General features: G+C 39.2%; 2 protein-coding genes and 1 long non-coding RNA gene across 15 annotated transcripts in view; 2 read left to right on the forward strand and 1 right to left on the reverse strand.

The window, feature by feature from the left end:
* Positions 1-5,259, forward strand: part of FAM13A (family with sequence similarity 13 member A) — a 247,805-nt gene extending 242,546 nt beyond the window's left edge. For both annotated transcript variants that reach the window (XM_011356296.2, XM_023528428.1), the window contains one exon: positions 734-5,259. In XM_011356296.2, the coding sequence (XP_011354598.1) occupies positions 734-860 (127 nt within the window). In that variant the 3' untranslated portion in view covers positions 861-5,259. The remainder of the gene's footprint in view (positions 1-733) is intronic.
* Positions 5,260-14,812: 9,553 nt separating this feature from the next.
* Positions 14,813-22,767, forward strand: LOC105289561. The gene is made up of 3 exons (XR_895669.2): positions 14,813-14,928; positions 15,702-15,754; positions 21,109-22,767. It is a non-coding gene; the product is annotated as an uncharacterized LOC105289561 (long non-coding RNA).
* Positions 19,158-24,394, reverse strand: part of HERC3 (HECT and RLD domain containing E3 ubiquitin protein ligase 3) — a 99,979-nt gene continuing 94,742 nt past the window's right edge. For all 12 annotated transcript variants that reach the window (XM_023528434.1, XM_023528430.1, XM_011356299.2 and 9 more), the window contains 3 exons: positions 23,093-23,276; positions 22,761-22,863; positions 19,158-20,882 (listed from right to left, as the gene is read on the reverse strand). In XM_023528434.1, coding sequence (XP_023384202.1) covers positions 20,674-20,882; positions 22,761-22,863; positions 23,093-23,276 — 496 coding nt within the window. In that variant the 3' untranslated portion in view covers positions 19,158-20,673. The remainder of the gene's footprint in view (positions 20,883-22,760; positions 22,864-23,092; positions 23,277-24,394) is intronic.

A 24,394-nucleotide genomic window follows, 5' to 3' on the forward strand; every position in this document is an offset into this window, starting at 1 on the left:
ACTGCACCCCGCGACGGCTGAGCGCAGTCGCTCTGCAGTGAGCCCGGCTTCCCATCCTGCTTTCGGCGTGTGTGGGATGTGGATACTATAGCACCATTTTATCAAGTTCTCCTTGATAAAGGAGGGTTGTATTAGATCATGGAGACAGATCCGCTTTGCACAGCGCTTCACCTGTAATCTTGCAGTTAACACTAGTGTATGTAAAAAGGATGCATATAAAATTACTCAATAAACAGTAAAGGCTTATGATTCAATTGCTGAATTCCAAGACTAATTTTATAATAATTAGGTATATTGACTATATTTTTGAAAAACCTATAAATTATAGGTATGCCAATTGCTAAGTAGAAATTTAGTGGTTCATTAGATGAAATAAATAAAAGTAAGAAAGCATTAAGTATAAAGGATTTCAATGTATGGAGACTCTTGACGTGAATTCATATATACCAGCATCAGAGAGAGGAACATTTCTACATTTCTTAGTCCTTCATACCATTCTACAAGATGCTAGATTAACCATGAAAACTCAGTCTCATGCTGCCTTCTGAAGGAAGCTGTCCTTCTCTGCTTGTCTAAACCTACCTCCAGTCTTGACACCAAGTGATGTTTGGCAACACTGATTCTACAGGTTGATAAACCGCAAAGTTTCCATGCTGATAATTTACCTGCTGAGCAGTATCATCTAGGAGAGACAGCATAGAGTCCTCAGCCCCTTTCCCTTTGTTTCCATTAGAAATGTCCAGAAGGAAGACCGCACTCCTATGGCTGAAGAATACAATGAATATAAGCACATAAAGGCGAAACTAAGGCTCTTGGAGGTGCTTATCAGCAAGAGAGACACCGATTCCAAGTCCATGTAAGGAAGAAGCCCCGGCCCAAGCAAAGGGGGTTGGCGATGCACAGTGAATTGGCCATCTGCCTCCCCTGGTATACAGCAGCTCTGCAGAAACTGGAAGGCAGCTTCAGAGCTGGACCTGCAAAGCATGTAGCCCATCTTCCTCCAGGCCATTCGGATCAGCTCTAGTTTCCATTGCCTGCCTTAGAAACCACCTAAACGGAAGAAAGCAACTTGCCCTGACTTAGGAATTTGTAAGGGAAAGTCAGAATTCCTGCACGCCTGCACACAGGTGCAGACACACGCACAGACACTGTAGTGGAAGCTTTATTAACAGTAACAGTGATGAATCACTACATTGAGACACACTCCTCTACGGAGAATATACACTGTTCTTCCCTGGATAACTGAGAAACAGGAGACCATTCTCTGTCTAACTGTGATAAAAACTAGCTCAGGTCTTCACTCTGTAGAACAAACTTGCTGTGCCAGTCCCTGTTCTTTTTGGACCCAGTGAAGGAATGTGCATTGGAGCCCTATTTGCTGCCATGGCCATTTCTGTGACCTTTCCACAGAGCTGCACCTTCCCCACTTGTGTGAACTGTTTCCCCTTCAGCTCTCAGGTAGATGGAAGCTGCATCTGCCCTGAATGGGAGTGCAAACATCTATTTGACGGTGTGTTTCTTCAGGACTTCCTCAGCTGACAAAGAATTTTGATCCCTGTAGGACTGGATCATCTGCAGAGGACAGGGGGAATATGGCAGGAGCTATATGAATGCTGATTTTAAATCAGGTAACAGGGTGAAGAGCCTGAAGAATTCTTTCCTGAGCACTGACGGCACTTAATCAGTCTCAGACTTACACATCAGACACTAAGCGAGGCCAGCATGCTACGGCAGCCTGTTTGGGGCTCGGTTTCGTTTTGGCACTAGCCAAACATAAAGGGTCTTGCTTAATTCTTAGCTGAAGTATAGAGGATCATGAGAAAGAGAGAGAGCACCTGTGTTCTCAGCCACTTGAGTACTTACCAGAGTTTAATTTTTTTAAAAAAGTAAACCTGCACTTGAAATCCCCTCACCGAACATTAAATGTAGCCTTTAGAGCTCAGCCTAAAGCAGAATCTAAATCACATTATTTTCAAGATGATGTATAAAGAGAACAAGTAATGGTGTGTGTCCAATTATGATTATAATTTCTTCAAAGACTGTCACAAAACTGTCTATGTTAGACATTTCAGATGGACCAAGGAATTTAAGACACCAAATCATTCATCTCTTCAGTGTGCTCATGTCACTTTGTGATTCGTTGTTACTTTTTAACCTTCTATGTCTGCCCTGGGGAAAGTGGGTTCTGGTTCTGCCTGCCCATCCCAGGTTCGCCTTTGTGCTATCTGAGGTCTAGCAGGGTGTCTGCACACCAGCCACCAGACAAGGTGTTTCAGCAGTTCTGCCTTGTGAAGATAATATTGCAGGTTGAACAGGACAACAGGATGACCTCCTCTGTTTTTCCTTCTTAAAGGGTACAATTTATTTTGTTTAAGAAAACAAAGAAAAAGAACATAAAACTCTACTGACCAGTTGTCAGTTTAAAAAAAAAAATGGGTTTTTGAGAAACTGATCAGATTGGATTTATAGCAGCATTTTTCCATTGCTGAAGTGAGGTGGCAGCTCTGTCGGCTGAAAATTGTTTAAGTCGAGTGGGCGAAAAAGAACGCCTTTAGTTTGCTCTGAAAAACATTCATATAGAAGTATGAGCAGTGTGCCCTGGTTTAATCCACACACTTAAAGATGGTACCTAATCCTGCAAATTTAAATGTATATGAAAATATAGTTTGGTATTCTTTACTGTTTACATTGCAGATTGCTATAATTTCAAGGAGTTATAAATAAAATGATGCACTTTAGGATGTTTTCTATTTTTGAAAATCTGAACATGAATCATTCACATGACCAAAAATTGTATTTTTAAAAGAAATACATGTCTAGTCTGTCCTTTGTAAAGTAATTATTCTCTTAAATAAGCTATAATATAAATCAAATCATTACCAGCTAACTTTTAAAGTACACCTGTTTAAGAGTATTGTTTTGAAAATACTAATATACTACAGAATTTAAAAAGAGAACAAGCTATGTAAATGAGAAGCTACTAAATGTTTTGAATCTATTGTTTTTGCCAAAGATAAATTAAGTAAAAGATTTATTCAGGAATCCCCAGATTTGTATGATTGAATAAAAAAAAACACCAAATTCTAGTAAAATAAATTGTGTATGGAATGTTGTGTTTTCCTTTGTAATTCCTAATTTGTATACTTTTGTAGAATGGCACCCAGAATAAGGATGAGGAAACCCTATTTACACCAGATTCTATCTGAAGACACGTTAGTCAGTAGGTTCTGACTCTGCCAGAAGTGCTGTGAATTTGTTTCCACAGCAACCATTTCTGCAGCCCAGGGTCTCAAGGCCCTGGAGGCAGCCTCTTAATTGGCTTCACACAGAATACTCTGGACTGGGTTTTTTTCTTTGCTCTCTTGGGAATGTGTGCGTGTTTATTAGCACATGCCAACAAAATAAATGTCAAGGGTTATTTAATAACAGTGATAAGTAAAGATAAAGCATGAATAAACTTGATTGTATGGTTGTAAGAATTAGAGATAGAAGAGGTTTGTAATTTTCACAAGCATTTGCTTTTGTGTTTAGTCTGGAGTAAACACTGAAATAGATGTTTATATTAAATATGGTATCATTACTATATTAAGTATGTGTTTCATCATTGAATCATTTAGTTTGGATTTCACTTTCTGGTCATGTATGTGCAAGGTTTAGGTTTAAGGGCCTACTTCAGAGATTTGAGACAGCGGTAGTTTGTCTTATGCTATTAGAAGAAAGCCCGCATAATCTCATGATCTCAAATTCAAGGAAAATTTCCATGAAAGACCAAATCAAATTAGATTTCTTCCCTTCAGTTGCCAGTTTGAAGTCAAGATTATTATTGCCAAGGCAGGGATCAGCTGTGTCTCTCTTTGTTACATCAGTATAATTTTTGCTTTGTCTCATTCTGATGCAATGCTTGCATGGTGGCAAAAGAGCAGGGTGTGTCTGCTCCGGTATGGCATTTCTAGCCCAGGACAAATGCCTCAGGGCCGTGCTTGTGTCAGAAATATAACACTGAGATGTCCTGAGGCCAGCAGTCTTGGAGCCCCTGAGGTCTGAGCATTCATTAATACAGCCGAGCTTGGAATTTCTCATAAGTTGCATATTTAAGTTTATTGTCAGAATCAAGGGGCTACTGTGGTGCCAATTAATTCGGTTCTTTCTGGGGCTGCCTAGTTCTCAGTGGACAGAATTGGACTCAGTATCTAGAACTGAACACAGATTTACAAGGAAAATCAAATTTTAAAGTTTGTCGATTAAATTTTTTAGTGATTCTTAATCTGATAATAAAGATGCCTTTTTTTCTGAAGAGTAACACCTTACTACTTTGGACAATATATTAATAATTGAATGCCATAAACTATTAACTGCTTTGTGAAAAGCTAGTTGTAGTCTAATTCCATTTTTCTTTCAAGAGTGGTCTTCCTGACACACAGCTTCCTGGATTTTTTCCCGTAGGGAGAGGTGGTTTCTGCACCAAGGTCAACACTTCTTCACGTTCCGTTTTAGTATCCGCTCGGTTAATCCACAGGGAGGGAAAAAACTGAAGGAAGTAGTGTTTCTTCCGAAGCCCATGTGTTTAGCAGAATCCAGAATGTACTTTCTATTTATTCCCTTATTTTTTTTTCTACTCGACCCTCAAAATGTACAGAAGAGTATTTTGTCAAAAGACTGGCTAACAATATTTTCAAATTTTTATATATTCAAATCATACATACTGGGCCTTCTTCATAGGGTGGCCAACATGGCAAGCTCCAAACATGAGTGATCTCTATGTCAGTTGTGTGGCACTGGCCAGTTTCCCAAGTAGAGACTGTGCCACTGTGGGCATCTGCGTTCTTCCACCACTGTCCTTCATAACAGATGTATGTAGATGGGCTGAGATCGCTTACAGATTTATACAGATGTGTATGTAAAATGAACTCTGTACACCTACAACTTCGTATTGCTGTGAAGCCGCAGTTATGTCTCTAGAGAATCTTATTGTGCCTGGAATCTGGCCAATCATGGTCGTGTGTGTGGCTCCAGAAATAATTTTGGCAGACCTAATTCTCCATCTTAAAGCACCTCTTCAGTCGTGAAAATCTTCAAGAGTGGAAACAATTTTAGTAAATAAAATGGGCCCAGAACAATGTTTACATGACATGCAAGCAGAAAGTATTTAAAACTACAGTCACCCTTTTTAAAAATGTAAACAGAATGAAAAATGGTATGTACATTTTTGTACATGACTGTATTTTGTATAAACTTAAATAAAATATTTTGAACCATGAATGTTCCAAAATTTTTGACAGTATCAGGAACGTATTACTAATGGGGTCCACCTTTGGCGTCTGACCCTTCCCTTGAATAGGGAATCAAGCTGCTCCCCTGAGCTCCTCAGAAGCCTCACGAGGATTATGTTTTTGGCGTTTTGTCTCAGGGAGGGCACCAGAAGGAAAGGCAAAACCGGGTACAAGCTAGGCATGCTCATGGTCATAGGTGAAAAATAGGCTTGTGCTCTCTGCTCAGCTGCCTTTAGAAGAATTTGTGGAAGGGGCTGAGGGGTTGCAGAAACAAAGGCAGTAAGCAAAAAAAAAAAAAAAAAATGTGTAAGTACATTTCCACAGTCTGTTTTGCCATCACGAGTGAATACATTAGCCATTTGCTACTCTAAAGCTAATAAAGCCACCAGAAACTGTGACTCAGGAGAAAAGGCACATTTTGTGTGAAGTGAGCACCTCATCCTTTCCCTCGCCTGTCACGGGCCAGGTGCTCCGACATCAGCCTCCTCACCCTACCGCTGAGACAGCACCTCCGTGATGGGCAGGCCTACCGGTGTCTTTTATACTGCACATGTTACATGTGCTCTATGTGATTAAAGAAGTGTTAAAAATATATTAGACCTGGAATTTTAAAAAATAAGGCTTGAAGTAAGGAACTTGTCCTAGCTGAAACCAGGATTCAAACTGAGATGTCAGACTTTGGAGTGCAAAGATGCAGTACTGCTAACAATGGCACAGTTTAAGTCCATTCTGCCAAAACTGAGTAACTTTTGAAACACTGGGTCTCAAATAATAAAATTTAGGCAGCAGTGACCACATTTGATGATGCTCCATTTTCATAAATTGTATTTGACGTTGCCCCTTTGAGGACCAGAAAGTGATGCTCTCCCAGGTCCACCAGGTTCTACAGCCTGTTTCAAAGCCCACTGGTCCTCGGAAACCCTCCACTCCCCCAGCGAATGTTTTTGCTCCTAATCCTGTAACAGTTTGCAGTACCGTGACTACTTGAATGGGAGTTTCTGGATGGGGTCCTCTGCATGGCCTTATCATTACCTCTTCTAGAAATGGCTTCTGAACCCGGTAAGACAAAATATATCAGTTATCCCTAAGCCAGGTCAGCTTATCAAGGCTATATATACACAGTAGAATTTTATATTCAGTAAAAGCCAAAAGTCAAAATTCCCAAATGCATTTTTAGAATCCTGGCTGGCAGGCAGAGAAATGGGTTTGGCAGGAACTAGAGTTGTTGACAGCTTGGTTCTCACTCTTCCTTTCCAGCAAAGAGGCTTCTACCACAGGGTGGCTTCTCCTGCTGTGGGGCATCTGCCCTGGGAAATGCAAAGGAGTACGGCCCAATGTGAAACTTACTTAAACTGAGACTCTGAGACCACTCAGACCTCTGTGTCTTAGTTGGGCCTATGAGTGTATCAATTATATGTTACTGTGAATTCTGAAACTCAAAATCTTTTAGATGTTTGAATTTTTCCTATTTCTCAAAATTCAAAGATGCCCAGAAATCCTTGTCATGCACAACTTGGAGTACTCCTTGGTGTAAGATATTTTCGAGACTGTGATTTTTTTGTAACTGTTCTTTTCAAAGAACTGAAAACTACTAGACAAGATTCGACAAAGGGGAAGAGAGGAAGGACGTGAAGTATATACACCTCTCTGGTAGCAGACAGCAGTGCTTCTCAAATTTAATATGCACGTGAATGTCTAAGGGGGCTTGTAGTATAGTAGCCCTGGGGGTGGGGGTCTGACATTCCACATTTCTGACAAGCTTCCAGGTGTTGCCATGCCGTTAGTCCAAGGGCCTTGCTTTAAGTCGGGAGTGGAGACTGAATCCTGGGTATTTGTGGAAATGAGCAGCTCTAGTCAATTCAAGATCCTGAGTTAGCAGAGACCAGCACATCTGACAACACCAATAAAGGCTAGATGCTACTGGCTGCTTAAGGCCCAGACTGCAGACAGATGGCTGAGCTCTGCCATCTGGGTGTATTACTTACCCTCCCTAAGTCTCCATTTCTTTATCTGAAAAATGGAAACAATCATAGCACCTACCTTATGGGGTTATTATGAATTTACTTGAATGAACATAAAGTAAGCACACAATCAATAAATGATAGTGGTGGGTTATTATTATCAGCATTGAGACACAGTCTTTCTATGCCAAAGTCTAACGACATTATGAACGGCTGCAAAAAAGGAATCGTATTTGCCCCCGCAATCACACTCCCATTTCTTGTTGTTATAAGTCAGAAGCAGAACACACCTCCAGCACTTTACACAGAAATTAGTGCTAACAAGGCAAGCAAAATTTTATGAGAACACTGACCCATTCTCTCAGGGGGAAACTAAAATTGACTACTAATATTCTCAAGTAAATTGTATCAAAACCTGTGTGTAGCTGTCTTAGATCTATGCTTGCTAAATTCCTTCTCTCAAACAGCAGGGCAAACTCGTCTAAGTCTACTCCTCAAAATTTTTTGGGAGATCCAAATCTGCTCAGACATGTAAAAAAAAAAAAAAAATTAACTGAGCTGCAGCTGAAATCAGTATGGGAATGCCTGGGTTCTGGGGAGAGAAGGAAAGAATAACATTTAAACTGATTTCTAGGTCACTTGGTGTCCTGAAATTTCTGTCTCAGGGTGTATTTTTAAACAACTAAAAACAAAGTTTACCCTAGGGAGGAGAGTTGCTCCGATTTTGGCAAGCTCCTAATTAGCATACTAAATTTCATCAGCCTGTGGGCAAAGCCGACTGGAAGAGTAGCTGGTGTCCTCTTCCACTCATCAGCCACAGGGGGGCAAACTGAAGGTGCCACTGCTTAGACAAGCACCAGGGCAAGCCTGGGGTTCAAACGATTTTGCAGTCTCATTGAATAAGGAGGCCCTGCGCTTCCCCCACATTACCTCTGAAATTCGGAAACTCCAGGTCTCCTCTCTAAACAGTCTGCCAGTGACTTGAACTTGAGAGTCCTTGAGCCCGCTAAAGAAACATCTGAGCTCCTGAGAATGCCCAAGCACCAAAGGTCAGGAGACCCATTTTTAACAAGAAGCCTTTGGCAATGGCAAACTGGCCCTGCTGGGACCAAGAGCTAGTACCTAGTTGGCACTTGCTGTTGACATTTGCCCTCAAGAGCTCTGGCCTCTTATTACACTGTGGGGAATGGGGTTATTTCCCAAGTTTCTCTTGGGCTTTCTTTTTCTCTGAATCCTAAAGAAAAGGTGACCATGAAAGACTAATCTGGTTTAATGTTTGCCTCCATCTGAGTTATGTGTGTGTGTTTTAATTCTTATTTATATTTCTCAGGAGGCTCAACACCAATGGGATCCGAATCAATAATTACCATAGGTTGGATCTAACTCCTCTGGGATCAGGCACAGGAAAATCAAAATCAGCTTTTAAAAGATCAGAAGACCATGCAATTGTGCACCCAGCCAAGCGTCCAGCACTCTTAAAAGTTGACATCTTCACTAATTTTCTCTGCACCTACACATGACTCAGGAGTACACACTCCATTATTTTGGAAGGGAGTATGGCACCAAAGCCTGGATTAGCTAATCCGAGGGAGAGGCTGTTATTCCAATGAGTCTTCCCACAGTGGGGTGGACATCTCCCCCAGTACCTGAATACTGTTGTGTATCCTGGTCTCTCACTGCACCAGTGAAAGACATTCCAGATGGAAATCCAAACCCATGCCCCACTGTGGGCACATGACCCCTACCTGTTTGAGCCAGTCTGGGTTAGCATCCCAAAGCAGAAACTTGTAGTCAGAGACCACTGCCACACCATTCACAAGGCTCTGCTCTTCACCAAAAACCTGAATTAGAAAGGCTTGGTGTAGCTTCAATGTCATGTACAAGTGGAGAACTCCTTTGATCTAATCTACAGGAGAATCTTCTTTTCTGAAGACAGGAGGGCTTACTCTCTTATGACAAGCTTATCCCCAGCTTTAGGAGATCCTGTTCCCTGAGATGAGGCTGGAGGTGGAGCCACCAGTGACTCCTATCAGTGTTTCACAAAGGCACCTCTTATAAATGAAGATGTTCACGAACCGGAAGACTCATAACTCAAGCAACCTAGGCTACCAACAGGTTAAGGTTATCAAAGGCAACATGTGTATCATGTTCTTAGATATTTTAGAAACTTAACTGGTTTAAAATCTGATTGGTTCTATTTCTAAGAGCCAAAGACAATTAGAGACAACAAGCTTACATTTCTTTTTAAGAGGAAATGATAAAATTCTTAAGATTAGCTTATATTTTATTTACTTTATTCTTCTATGCCTGATGCTAACACAAAATATTCATTAGGTTTTATCTCAAACCTATTTTGGTATTCTGTCACATGCCCTCCCTTTATTCCATCTTCACCTCTATCATCTAGTTAATTATGATTTGACTATTTTTTCCAGTTTTATTGAGATGTGATTGATATATAACATTGTGTAAGTTTTATTGAGATGTGATTGATAAATAACATTGTTGATTTGATACCTATATATTGAAAACATTTACCACCATAGCTAACACCTCCATCATGCACATAATTATCATTTCTTTATAGTTAGAACATTCAAGATCTCTATAAGCAACTTTCAAGTATATAATATAGTATAATTAACTATAATTACCATATTCATTAGCTCCCCATAATTTACTCATAAATGGAAGTTTATATACACTCTCTGACCAGCATCTCCCACTTTTCCCTACTCCCTGGCCACCAGTAACCACCATTCCACTCTCTTTGCATTTGACTTTTTGGACTCCATATATAAATGAGATCATACGGTGTTTATTTTTCTCTCTCTGACATTTCACTTAGCATAATACTGTCAGGGTTCATCACGTTGTCACAAATGGCAGGATTTCCCTCTTTCTCATGGCTGAATAATATTCCATTACAGACACACACACACACACACACACACATCTTTAGCCATTCATCCATTGACAGGCACTTAGGGTGTTGCCATATCTTGGCTACTGTGAATAATGTTGCAGTGAACATGGGAGTGCCAATATCTCTGCAATATCATTTTGTTTTGTTTTGTTTTTCATTTCCTTTGGCTGAATACCCAGAAATGGAATTGCTGGATCATATAGTAGTTCTATTTTTAATTTTTTGAGGAACCTTGATGTTTTCCATAGTGCTGTACCAATTTACATTCCCACCAACAGTGCACAAGAGTTTCCTTTTCTTTACATCCTTACCTTAACACTTCTTTTCTTTTTGATAGCCATTCTAACAGGTGTGAGATGATATCTCCTTGTGGTTTTAACTTGCATTTTCCTGATGATTAGTGACATCAAGGACTTGTTGGTTGTGTATCTTATATAAAGAATGTCTATTTCCTCTGTCCATTTTTAATCAGATTGTTTTTTTGGTTTATATATTTTGTATACTAACCTCTTATTATATATATATATATATATGATTTATAAATATTTTCTCTCATTCCATATGTTGCCTTTTTGTTGATTGTTTTGTTGTACAGAAGCTTTTTAGTTTGATATAGTCCCACTTATTTTTGCTTTTGTTGCTAGAGCTTTTGGTATCATATCCAGAAAAATCATTGCCAAGGCCAATGTGTCAGGGAGCTTTCCCACTGTTTTCTTCTAGGAGTTTTATAGTCTCAGGTCTTATGTTTAAGAGGCCAAAGCTCTTGAGGGCAAGTGTCAACAGCAAGTGCCAACTAGGTACTGGCTCTTGGTCCCAGCAGGGTCAGTTTGCCATTGCCAAAGGCTTTTTGTTAAAAATGGGTCTCCTGACCTTTTGTGCTTGGGCATTCTCAGGATTTAAGTCTTTAATCTATTTCAAGTTAATTTTCATGAGTGGTTTACGATAGAGGTCCAATTTTATTCTTCTACATGTGGTTATCCAGTTTTACCAGCTGCATGTATTAAAGAGACTACTTTTTCCTCACTAAGTATTCTTGGCTCCCTGTGAAATATTAGTTGACCATAAGTGCAAATTTATTTCTGGACTCTTGATTCTAATCCATTGGTATATGTGTCTATTTTTATGTCAGTACCATACTGTTAATTACCATAGCTTTGTACTATAGCTTGAAACAGGAAGTGTGATGCCTCCAATTTATTCTCAGGACTACTTTGGCTATTCAGGGGCTTTTGTGGTTCCATACAAACTTTAGGATTGTTTTTTTCTATTTCTGTGAATAACACCATTAGAATTTTGATAGGGTTTGCACTGAATCTATAGATGGCTTTGATAGTATGGACATTTTAACAATATTAATGCTTTTGATCCACAAAGATATCTTTCCATTTATTTATGTCTTCTTCAGTTTTTTGGGTTTTTTTTCATCAAAGTCTTGAAGTTTCAATGTATAGATCTTTGACCTCCTTGGTTAAATTTATTCCTAAGAGTTTTATTGTTTTCAATGCTATTATGAATGGTATTGTTTTATTTCTTTTTTAGATATTTCATTGTATAGAAACACAAATAATTTCTATATGATAATTTTGTATCCTTTAACTTTACTGAAATTGCTGATTAGTTTTAACTTTTGGTGGAGTCATTAGGACTTTCTTTATATATATAAGATAATATCATCTGCAAAGACAAGTTTACTTCATGATTTAGATGCCATTTATTTATTTATTATTGATTGATTGATTGATTGATTGACTGCTCTGGCTAGAACTTCCAGTACTATGCTGAATTGGTGGGATGAAAGTGGGCACTCTGTTCCTGTTCCTGATCTTAGAGAAAAAGCTTTCAACATTTCACTGTTAAGTATGATGTTAACTGTGGGCTTATCAGATATGGCCTTTATTATGTTGAGGTATGTTCTGTTCCCAATTTTCTGAGAGTTTTTATCATGAAAGTATGTTGTATTTTGTCAAATGTTTATTCTACATCTGTTGAGATGACCATATGATTTTTATTCATTCTATTAGTGTGGTGTATCACATTGATTTGTGTATATTGAATCATCCTTTCATCCCAGGGATAAATATAAATTGATCATGATGTATGATCATTTTAATATCCTGTTGAATTTGGTTTCCTAGTAACTTATTAAGGATTTTTGCATCTATATTCATCAGGGATATTCATCTGTAGTTTTTTTTCCTTGTAGTGTCCTTATCTGGCTTTGATATGAGGGTAATGCTGGCCTTGTAAAAGGAGTTTGGGGGTGTTCTCTCCTCTTTCATATTTTTTTTGCTAGTTTGAGAAAGATTGTCATTAATTCTCCTTTAAACATTTGGTAGAATTGACCACAAAATCATCTGCTCTTGGGCTGTTCTTATTGGGAGATTTCTGACTACTGATTCAATCTCCCTCCTTGTTATTTTCTATTTCTTCATGATTCAGTCTTGTTAGGCTGTATGTTTCTAATAATTTATCAGTTTTTTCTAATTAGAAACTAGAAATTAGATTGTCCCATTTGTCAGCAAATAATTGTTTGTAATAGTCTCTTAAAAATCCTCTGTATTTATTCAATATGTCATAATGTCTCTTCTTCCATTTATTATTTATTTGAATCTTCTCTTTTTTTCTTAGTTTAGTTAAAGTTTTGTCAATTTTGTTTCAAAAACCAGCTCTTAATTTTGTAAATCTTTTATGTAGTGTTTCTGGACTTTTATTTATTTCTTCTCTGTTCACCGTTACTCCCTCCTTTCGCTAACTTTGGACTTGTTTGTTCTTCTTTTCTAGTTCCTAGAAGTGTAGTTAGATTGCCTGAGATCTTTTTTCTTAATGTAGTTATTGCTATAAACTTCTCTTAAAACATTTTATGCTGTTTCCCATAGGTTTTGGTATGCTGTGTTTGTTTTTATTTTTTGTTTTGTTTTTTTAACTCAAGAAATCCCTGCCTTATTCACAGTTTTGCTTTCCATGGTTTCACTTTCCATGGTTTCAGTTATTTGTGGTCAACTGTGGTCCAAAAATATTAAATGGAAAATTCTAGAAATAAACAATTCATAACTTTTAATTTTTTAATTTATAAAATACAATTCATAACTTTTAAATTGTGCACCATTCTGAGTAGCATGATTAAATCTCATGCTGTCTTGGCTCCATCCCTCCCAGGATGTGAATCAACCTGTATATCCACACTGTATATATCACCTGCCTATTACTCACTCAGTAGCTGTCTTAATTATCAGATCCACTTTTGAGGCATTACAGTTGCTTGTGTTCAAGCAAACTTTCTACTTAATAATGGCCCCAAAGCACAAGAGTAGTCATGCTGACAATTCAGATATGCCAGAGAAGCCATAAAGTGAATGTACGTGTAGGAAAAAACAGTGTATCTTAGGGTTTGATACTCTTAGCAGTTGCAGGTGTGTGCTGGTGGTCTTGGAACATATCCCCCACAAATAAAGGATGAGGGGGTACTACATTTCCTTATTGATTTCTTATGTGGCCCATTGTTTGTTCAGAAGTATGTTAATTTCCACATATTTGTGAATTTTTCAACTTCCTGTTATCGATTTCTAGTTTCATACCATTGTGGTTGGAAAAGATATTTGGCATTTCAGTTTTCTAAAATTTACTAAGACTTGTGACCTATTATATGATCTATTTTGGAGAATGTCTGTGCACATTTGAAGAATGTATATTCTGCTGTTGTATTTATCTGTTTAATTTGTTTGATCTCAAATAGGGTTCAAGTCCAATGTTTTTGTTGATTTTTTCTGGATGATCTATGCATTGTTTAAAGTGGTATATTTAAGCCCCCTACTATTATTATATTGTTATGTTTCTCCCTTCAGATCTTAGAATTTTCTTAATATATTTAGGTGCTTCGAGATTAGGTGTATGTTTATTTACAATTGTTATATCTTCTTGACAAATTGACCCATCTGTCACTGTAATAACGACCTTGTCTCTTGTTACCATTTTGGCCTAAAGTGTATTTGTCTAATAGTTACTCCTGCTCTCTTGGTTTCCACTTGGCATGAGTATCTTTTTCCATCCCTTCTCTTTGAGCCTATGTGTGTTCTTAAAGCTGAAGTTAGTCTCCTGTAGTCAATATATAGTTGGGTCTTTAAAAGAAAAAAAAAAAAATCCAGCTACTCTGTCTTTTATTTGAGAATTCAATCCATTTACATTTAATTATCGATAGTGCCATCTTACTATTTTGCGGTACCTTTGTTTCTTTCTTCCTCTTTTGCTGCCTTCCTTTGTGAACTAATGGTTTTCGTAGCGGTATGTTTTGATTCCCTTCCCTTTATCTTTTGAGACTCTACTATAGATTTTTGTTTTGTGGCTACCATGAGGCTCACATAAAACATTTTATAGATATGTCTATTTGATACTGAAAACAATTCAACTTTGCATACAAAAATTCTACCCTTTTATTCTTCCTTTTTATGTTTTTGATGTAAAAATTTACATATATTATGTATCCGTTAACAAATTATTATAGCTATAGCTATTTTTTACACTTCTGTCCTTTAACCTTTACATTAGAGTGAAGTGGTTAACACATTCCCATATTATAGTATTAGAGTATAGTGAATCTGATTATATATTTAACTGATGTGTTGTTTATTGTCATGTTACTAATTAATGTCCTTTTATTTCAGCTTAAAGAACTCCTGTCATCATTTCTTGTAATCCATGTCTGGTGGTGATGAACTCTCGAAGCCTTTATTAGGTAGTCTATCTCACCTTCATTTCTGAAGGACAACTTTGCTAGGTAAGGTATTCTTAGTTGAAAGGTTTTTTCCTTTCATTACTTTGAATATATCACCCCATTCTCTCCTATCCTGGCCTGCAAGATCTCTGCTGGGAAATACGCTGATAGCCTTATGGCGGGCGGGGCCTTGTATGAGAACATGTTTTCTTTTGCTGCTTTAAAATTGTTTTTAATTTTAGACAATTTCATTATGTTTTGGAGAAAATCACTTTAGATTGAAGTTTTGGAGCGACTTATTATTTTCTTAAACTTGAATGTCCAAATCTCTCCCAGGTTTTCAGCCATAATTTCTTTAAATAGCTTTCTATCCCTTTCTCCTCTCTTCTCTGTGACTCCAATTATGTGTACATTATTTCTCTTAATGGTATCCCATAAGTCCTATAGGTATTCATTCCTTTTCATTCCTTTTTCTTTTTACTCCTCTGATTAGATTTTAATTAATCTATCTTTAAGCTCACTGATTATTATCTTTGTGCAAGTCTGATGTTGAAGATCTATATCAAATTCTTCAGTTATATTCCTCGAATCTGTATCTTTTTTATGTTTTGTATTTCTTTCTCGTATGTCTCATTTTGTTCTTGTTTTATTTTCCAGGCATTGAATTTTTTGTGTTCTCTTGTAGTTCTCTGAGCATCTATAGAAGTTACTTTGAATTATTTGTCAGGCAATTTCTGGATCTCCAGTTTTGCAGGGCCGGGTATTGGAGGTTTACTTTATTCCCTTGGTGGAGACGTGTTTCCCTGATTCTTCATGATTTCTGTACTCTTGTGTAGGTGTCTGTGCATTTGAAGGAGTCAGCTCTTCCAGACTTTATGAACTGCCTTTGGTAAGTGAAGATTTTCACCTATGCGTGGGGGCACACAACAATTATGCTGTAGTGTGCTGGGTCTAGTGGTGAAGGGTGCCAATTGCAGGGACATGTGGTGGCAATGGGTCCGGGGGGCAGGGACATGATGTCTCTTTGGCTCAGGAGTCCACATCAGCTGTGTGGTCCTTGACGAGTGCTTTGGAGAATCCTCAGAGGCTGCAATGGTCATCAGGGTCCTCAGTGGCACCTCCAGGTCCCACAAATAGGGAGTAGGAGAGGCAGCAGTGGTGATCAGACCCAATGGTATACACACACTAAGTTGAAGGGGCCAGCTAAAGGTGCTTATATAGTGGCAGGGGTGAGTTGTAGTCACACATAGTGGTAGACACCAGTGCTGGCAGCAAAGGCTGGGGCCAACTGTAGGCACCCTGGCAACTGCGAGGGCTCTGGCTGTCAGTGTGCACTACCATAGCAGCTGGTCTGGGCACAGGCACATGGCAGTGGAGACTGGTAACCAGGTTTGGACCAGGGGTGTAGGCAGGTGCACAGCAAGAAGGACTAGCTGCAGGTAAGCACAGTGACTGAAGACAGGACCTGATCTAGACCCACAAGCAACTGTGGGGCCCTGGATGTTGACATGCTCTCCCGTGGCTACACAGTCTCCCTCTGGGTATGTGCACAGCAATAGAGGCCAGTGATAGGTGTCAGGCTGCAAGTGCGCAGCTGAGGGGCTAGCCCCAAGCACCCGCATGGTGGTGGGGGTCAGCCATGGGAGTTTAGGCTGGTGCCTTGCACTAGCACAGCTGCAGAGGCCTGGGCTGGCTGCTGGTGCAGTTCCTGGGATCTAGTGAGAGCCAGCAGGGGGTGGGGTGAGAAGAGAGGAAGTCGGGACTCAGGTGGTTAATGTCAGCGAAAACAAATATCTGTGGGGTGAAAGCTGGTGAAATCTGCGGAGTCCACAGCAGCTGGACTGCCTGTTGGTTTTTTCAGTGGCAAAAGCTGTTGGATGTCGGCAGAGGAGGTCACTGGGAGCTGTGATTGTAGCCGCTATGTGCCTGCTTCTGGTAGGCCCTGCTTTTCTTTCTAGTTCTTAGCCATATATATCTCAGCTTTGCCAGTCACTGGGTAGAATGAAACTTAAGTGGCACCTTCGTAGGATGCCCGAAAAGGCTGGGGAAACTGGTTGCTCACCCCACTCCTTTCCCAATGAGAAGACCTCATTCTAGCTGGGAGTTCCCTCTTGGCACTAAGCAATGCTGGCTTGGTGCCAACATGGACTCCAGAGCCGTTTCTGTTCATGGATAGCTGTCTAACTGTTGATCTTGTGGCTATGATATCCTACATTGCAACGTCTTTGCAGATGTATGATCAAGGAAGTTACCTGCTACATCCCTTTTTCTTGGGCTACTAAGCAGCCTCATCTCTAGCTGCCCAAGTCCCACCACTTTCTGACAGTGAGCAAGTTATTTTCTCTAAACATTCATTTCTTCATGTGAAAAATCAGGATAATTGTGGTAATTATAGTTCCTGAGAGCTTCTTACGAGCTAGGCATTGTTCTGTGTGCTTCCCATGAAATAACTCATAACAATTTTATGAGGTAAGCATTATTTCTATTCCCATTTTAAACAGAAAATGATGTACAGACTGGTTAAGAAACCTGCCCAAGGCCACACAGTAAGTGGTAAAGCCAAGAGGGAAGTGGTGGCAATTAAACTGGACAGTGCATAGCATATGTTTGGCACAGGGTCACAGTGCATAGCAAATGTTTGGCACAGGGTCTGGCACACAGCACACAATACGGGGTAATATTACAGTCAAAACCTTGGTATTCCTTTCTGTTAGGAAAAGCTTAATTTTCCTACCCCTGTGGGAGAAAGGCCCAGACACTTGTTCTCTCTGGTTCAGTGTCAAACTAAGATCTCAGGGAGGCTACCCACTCTGTTATTGTGATTCCTGCAAGTCTGGTCTCACAGGGGTTGGCAAACCTTTTTCTGTAAAGAGAGAGCTATTTATAGGCCAATCATTGTCGCATATCCTTTTAAAAATTTCAACCCTTAAAAAAAACAAAACTCATGGGCTACAGTTTGCCAACCCTTGCTCTCCACTATTATTAAGAGAACCATTAAGTCATGAAAAGGCTTTCATGTGGAGTAGATGGAGCTGTCAGAATTTGCTAAATCGCCTAGTTACACTTTTAGTGAACCTCACCTACCAAAAGTTGCCAAATCATTTCATTAGAATGGTAGATGACAAACTTCCAAAGGGGAGGGAGGGTAAGTAGGTAGGTAAATCCAGAAATGCCTATCTGAAGAGTTTTTTCTAAAGCAATAGATGAAAGGAAGAGATAAATATCCCAGGAAAATTATAGTGTTTTAGAAGCAGCACAGAAGTTCATTCATGCAACAAATATTTAGAAGTATTTATTGGGTAGCATGGTTCTTGTGATGGGATTTTAGAGCTCAAAGGGACCTTAGAAATTATCTGGTCCAATCCCCTTGTTTCATGGATGAGGATTCCAAGGTCCAGAAATTCAAAATGACATGGCTAGTTCCATTCAAAATTAGATACGCTTTTTATGTCCCTCAAACTTAGCACTTACATAAATGCTATTAAATGTTTATTGAGTGGAACTTATTAATGGGAAGCTACTGTTCTCAGTACCACCATTAAGCCATCTTTTAAATCTGGTAAAAACAATACATTACAATTGCTTTTAACATCTATTGAAAATCCTTTTTTGCTGCATTTCACACAGTTTTGGTGTGTAAATGGACTAATGAGCATCAATCATTAGATTAACAAGTCTCTGATTCACCTTTAATTTCTCCTTTCCTTGAAGGCTCCCATCGCCTCCACTTCTGCCATTTTACCTGTTCACACACTATTTCCATGGCCGCCACCCTCACTGCTCAGTTGCTGTCTTTCTGCTCTGCCCTTTCCACTCCAGTTCTTCCAAATGTACCTCCATCCGCACCTTCTTAAAACCATGCTCAAGTCAGATCACTGCCTCCGTCTCCTACCCCAAGGTTCCGAACATCTTCACAAATCTTACTTGGCTATCGACTAAAGTTCCAGTGCTGAGCCTGCTTCCTCAGTCTTATTTACTATTTTATTTCCTCTGATGCTCCATCAAATTGTTCCTCACTGTCCTCTAGATACGCCATGTTCGAACCTTTGCTCAGGCTGCCCCCTCCACGGGAATGCCTTTTGATCCATCCCCACCTTCACAGCCTCCCATTCATCTTTCCCGCCCTCTGCTCCCGCACCCTGCCTCCTGCTTTCCTCTCCCTTTCCCCAGCACTTAGTTCCACATTCTTATGGCTGGAACCAAGTTTGACCTTCTATTAGGTTACCTGGGTAGGTGACTTAATTCTTCTACTGAAAATAAGCTACCCATTCTGCAAGTACGCTAAGAAATAGTTTTAAGTTAAAACACCAAATTTATTGCGTAATATTGAACTATATGCACATACATAGAAAATAAACAATTCATATAACTGTATATCTTTTTTTTTAAATCTTGTATTATAAAGACTGGAAAACTACCAATATAGCAATTGGAATAAGTTTTAAAAACAAAAAGCAAAAATCTACAGTCCTTCATTGAGATTGGATGCTATATCACGGTTCATAAATATTTCATTTTATATAAATAAGTCTTTTCTCTAGTTACTAGGAATTTAAAATTAGATTGACATGGATTCTTTGATCATGTAGAATTTTATCATCCCATGATGAAGGTTGAGCATGTCATTATTTTTGAGATATATATATATATTTTCTTTAAACACAATCCCCCCTGAAATCCCATTGTAAACAAACATTTCAAATGCAATAAACAAAAGTTCCATAATAAAGAATGTCCTTAAGTCTTAGCAATTAGGAAGAGGAAAAAAATCTGAGTAGAAATTCTGCAATTTAAATAGAAATTTAAAAAAAATAGATTTCATGCATCCCCTAGAAGGAGAGGGAGGGAGCATTAAGTCAGGTAACAAAGAGTGGGATGAAGTGACAGAGAAAAGTAAAGAAGAAGGGAGAAAGGGAGGAGAAAGAGGAAAGAGAAAGTGGTAGAGGACAAGACAAGAATTTATTTCTACTTTTCTTGAATACTCTTTAAAAAAATTAACGCAACTTGCTCCAAAAGCGAGGGAAGGGAAGAGGTTGGAGCCTATCACCTCACCTTATTGTCCAAGGGACTTGGCTGAGCAACAAACAAAATTAGGCTCAGCTGCCACGCTAAGCTGCTCTGCACATCTTTAAGGAGGTCCAGAAACAGGCAGAGCCATGAGGAGATTGCTAATCCCTCAATAACTTTTTTTTTTAAACAAAATATGTTCGTAAAGGCTCCCATAATTTCTCAAGAGTTCAGCCAAAGTAATGGACCCGGATTCAGCTGGTTGGAATTGGGAATTTCTGAAGTAGTCCTCTCCTCCTTAGTCCTTAGAGTAGGGCTGCAAGAAGCCAGCGGCATTTCCCAGGCTGCAGAGAGAGGAAACGTTCTGCATGTGCGGGTATGAAAGGACAGATCAGTCAAAACCATTATTGCGGAGGAATGAGGAGTTAAGAGAAGGATAAGGAAGCACTGTGAGGAAAGATCAGAGCTTAGAGGGATATTTGGGAAATGAGAATTTAAAAATCCACTGCCATTCTATCCAGCAGAGTGAAACATACTCACAAGTGCAAGGAACACTCAGTAATTTGGTTTAAAGAGAAAAACACCTCCCATAAGAGAGCCAAGTTTTCACCACCCTCCCCTCCCCAAACTGATTTTTCTAGAAGGTTGCCTACTGCTTACAACCCCAGGAACACATCAACCAGATTGAGGATTCAAAAGTCCCAACCTACTTATACAATAAAAAAATAGAGCTCACTCCCCATGATTTTCTGTATAGGCCTCAATGTGGACACTGAGGAAGGAAGGGCAAGCTGGGGAGCCTCAGGCCAAACTAAACCCCTCATAGTTGTCAAGGGCCTGGGTCAGCCGTGCACTCAGGATCTCTTTGCTGCTGTACTTGGGGAGATCGAGGAGGTTGTAGCAAGTGTGGGCCACAGGCAAGTACTCCTCTCCACTGGCTGTGGACTGGATGACAATTTGCAGGCTCGCCATGCCATAGATGGGAATCCGATCACTGCCTGTCAGGAACACTAGGGAGAGAAGGAATTGGCATTACCAGCTATGCACACGGGGAGCTGCTCTCAGCAGTCCTCCCAGGAACAGAGAGGAAGGCACGACACCCTGTGGCTCCTGTGAGAAGTACAATCACTTTCATGTGCTAATATGTATAGCATTAATATATGCTCATTCTTATAAAGTTAAAGAGACTGCCTTTCAAAATCTCTTATATTAATAAGAATTCTATACTATTCACAGGATAATTCTGGACCCAGATTATACAGTGACACAAATAATAAATGCTCAAAATGCCCTCAAATGTATGCCCTCACAACTCTTATAAGCCTTCACAAAATCAAAGGGGGAAGGAATTACTGACATAGGAGAAAAGGAGCTGACCTCAGCGGGAAACCAGGAAGAAGACGATGTGACCTCAAGGCCTTCTCATATCTTAAGTGTCCGGTGCTTGTACCACGTTGGCTAGTGAATTTCCATTATGATCTGTTTCCTTTCCTTTCCCTGTCTCTCCATGTTTCTTAAACCAGAAGAGCTGACACTGACATCATTAGACATTTCACTCTTGTGACATACACTGTGGCTTTGCAAAAAGAGAGAGAGAGACGGACCCAGCTGTCTTTCCCTGTTTTCTGACACTAGATAAGCTTCTCATGGTTGAATTGCTGGATATTATACTACATGAAATCATTAGTCAAGGAGCACTTTCAAATAACCTGCCATTACCTGAGGCTGTGACATATAAATATTCTTGCCAAAATCTGTGGAGTTAATAAAAATCTCTATAAATCTCATGGTCCCTGAACAGGAAAATGTCTTCTTTTAAGGAAGTCCCTAGGACCAACAGCTCTTCTTGTCACACCCCTACAAACTCCACTGGCAAACCTTAACCTGTCATTCAACTCTCATGCCGTTGCTTCTCAAGAGCCTAGAAAACAGGAGAAGTGGGGCTCTTTTTAAGATCTCTATTTCCTCCATGTGAATAGTAGAATATGGGGGTGAATCTTACATTAATATGTGCTTATTCTTATAAAGCAAAAGAGACCGCCTTTCAAATCTTATTTTTTCTTTTAAAATGGATAAACATTTTATACTATTCACTAGGTAATTCCTGACTCTGATTATACACTGACACAATTATTTTTAAAAGGCTGAATTTGTTCATGTTGACTAAATTTCATTCTCCTTTTCGAATGTATTATTATTCTCAAATGTTAGCCAGTTAGTCACAAAGGACCATATATTGTATCATTCTATTTATATGAACTGTCCAGGACAGGCAAATCCATGGAGACAGAAAGCAGATTGATGAGGAGGTCAGAGGTAGGAGGAAACAGGGAATGATTGCTGATGGGTATGGGGCTTCTTCTGGAGGTGATGAACAACACGTTCTAAAATTGACTGATAGTTTCACAACCCTGTAAATATACTAAAACCCACAGAATTGTACACTTTAAATGGGTGAATTGTACGGTTTGCAAATTATATCCCAATAAAGCTATTATAAATCAAGTTATATATATCTCAAGTTATATCAGCAGTAGACTGTAATATTGTCAAAGTCTAGAGAGCTAAAGGAGGCTAATCTAAAGATTTCATCAACGTTATACTTAAAGAAATCACATATATAAACTAACTAGCACTTTTAGAGCAACAGAAAATCAGTGAAATGATGCTTTTCTTCCTTTCATGCAGTCCGCCCTGTTAGGCAACAACTATGGATTAACAACCTATACTATGCCTGAGACATCATTATGACAAAAACTATAAATATATTTACTTATTTGATGTTTACCATTTAAAAGAGTTAGAACTTTATCTATGGAGTATATCATCCTATACCATATCCAAAACTAAAATGTGGAAAATACCATATTGAAATTATTGATACTTACAGAGAAACTTCTTCTTCTTTTCTAATGGGAATTCATGAAATGTTTCCCAAAATAGTTTCACAGTGGGATGTGTGGCTGAATAATCCCCCTTGTAGATGGCAGTCTGCCCCAAAAAAAGACAAAAGGAAAAAAAATGTATTTTACAGAAGATTATTATAGTGGACATTTGTATACCGCTTGCATTCAAGAGTAAGAAATAACCACTGAGATGCAGGAGGCCTCCAGATTCTACTGAACCACAAAATGCTTGGAAGGAGACCAGACTCTAGGCACACCTCCCGAAGGTCGCTGCTGCTTCCTGGGAGGAAAAAGATGGAACCTTTGATGCTTACCTCTTCCAGTTCCTCCCAGTTGTAGTTGCTGCTCCCCACCATCATGGCCCTCAGTTCTGAAGGCTGGAAGAGCTCAAGCACTTTGCCACCACACACCTTTAGGAAGCCGCTGGAGAAAGCTGTGTACCATTCGTGAACTGAGATCTGGAAGATGTAATTCACATAAGCATCCACAAATTCCTGCCTGCCAGAAAACCAAAGAAACAGAGTATATTTAGCACAAAGTCTTGTAGAGTTTATCCAGATCCCCTTCTACACTGAGTTTGAGAGTGATGAAAATGGAATTTCATCAAATTCTCATACCAGGAGGCATCCTAAGGCATCATGTAAGTTACTGGGGTTCCAAGGAGGAGTCTTGGGTGATCTGGGAATAGGGGGGAGGTCAGGTAGGTAAAACCGTACTACTGATTTTATTTTACCTGAGGCACTCCAGTTTTCATTTTGTTTATGATCCTGCTTAAAACTTAATTGAGAAAAAAAGTTTTTTGCTTAAAAGAAAAAGTCTAAGATAATGTTACTAGGCTACTTACCCTCTCTTCAGAAACAAATAAGGCCGAACTGTCTGATATTTATTAACTCACATATTTTAAAAGGCAATGTCATAACTCCTTTCTATGAATCCCTTAACCGCCCTTAGAAAGAACTGACTTATACAATGGCTCCACCTCACTAATAATCAATCATATACAAATTAAGACAAAAACTGTAAATGTATTTACTTATTTAATGTTTACCATTTAAAAGAGTTAGAATTTTACTCTCTTACTGTAGAGTATATCATCCTACTGGAGTATATCTAGTGGGTGAATTCTCATTTCACCCACTAGACTGGCATAAATTTAAAAGTCAGAATATCAACGATGGGTAAAGATGTGAAAAAATGGGACCCTCATACACAGCTAATGGGAAGATAATCTATGAAATGACAACAGGAACCACATATAGCCAGTATGGAAATAAAGATCAAGCAAATGAGAAAAGCAAAGGCGACTGATTCAGAGCTATAGCAAAAGAGTCAGCCACTGTCATTCATGTTATAACAGACTCGAAAACAGGCAGAAAGGCAAAAATGCTTTAGAGTGGAAAAAAGGGAAGGCATCAAGTATTCCTTGACTACAGGCTGCTGGCATGGGCAAGCTGTAGGCGGGCTAACTAGAAGCTAGCATCCTATATGATTCGCTAGGAGTACATATTTCACCTTTTCTAATTGGTCCTAAGTTGGAAGAAGCTGTCAGTTATTAATCAAGTCCTGGCCATTTGGGGCTGACTGTTACAGAAGTTATTGACAGGGACAGCAAGCTG

This window comes from Pteropus vampyrus, unplaced genomic scaffold (genome assembly GCF_000151845.1).
Source record: "Pteropus vampyrus isolate Shadow unplaced genomic scaffold, Pvam_2.0 Scaffold25, whole genome shotgun sequence".
In the NCBI taxonomy this organism is placed as follows: Eukaryota; Metazoa; Chordata; class Mammalia; order Chiroptera; family Pteropodidae; genus Pteropus; species Pteropus vampyrus.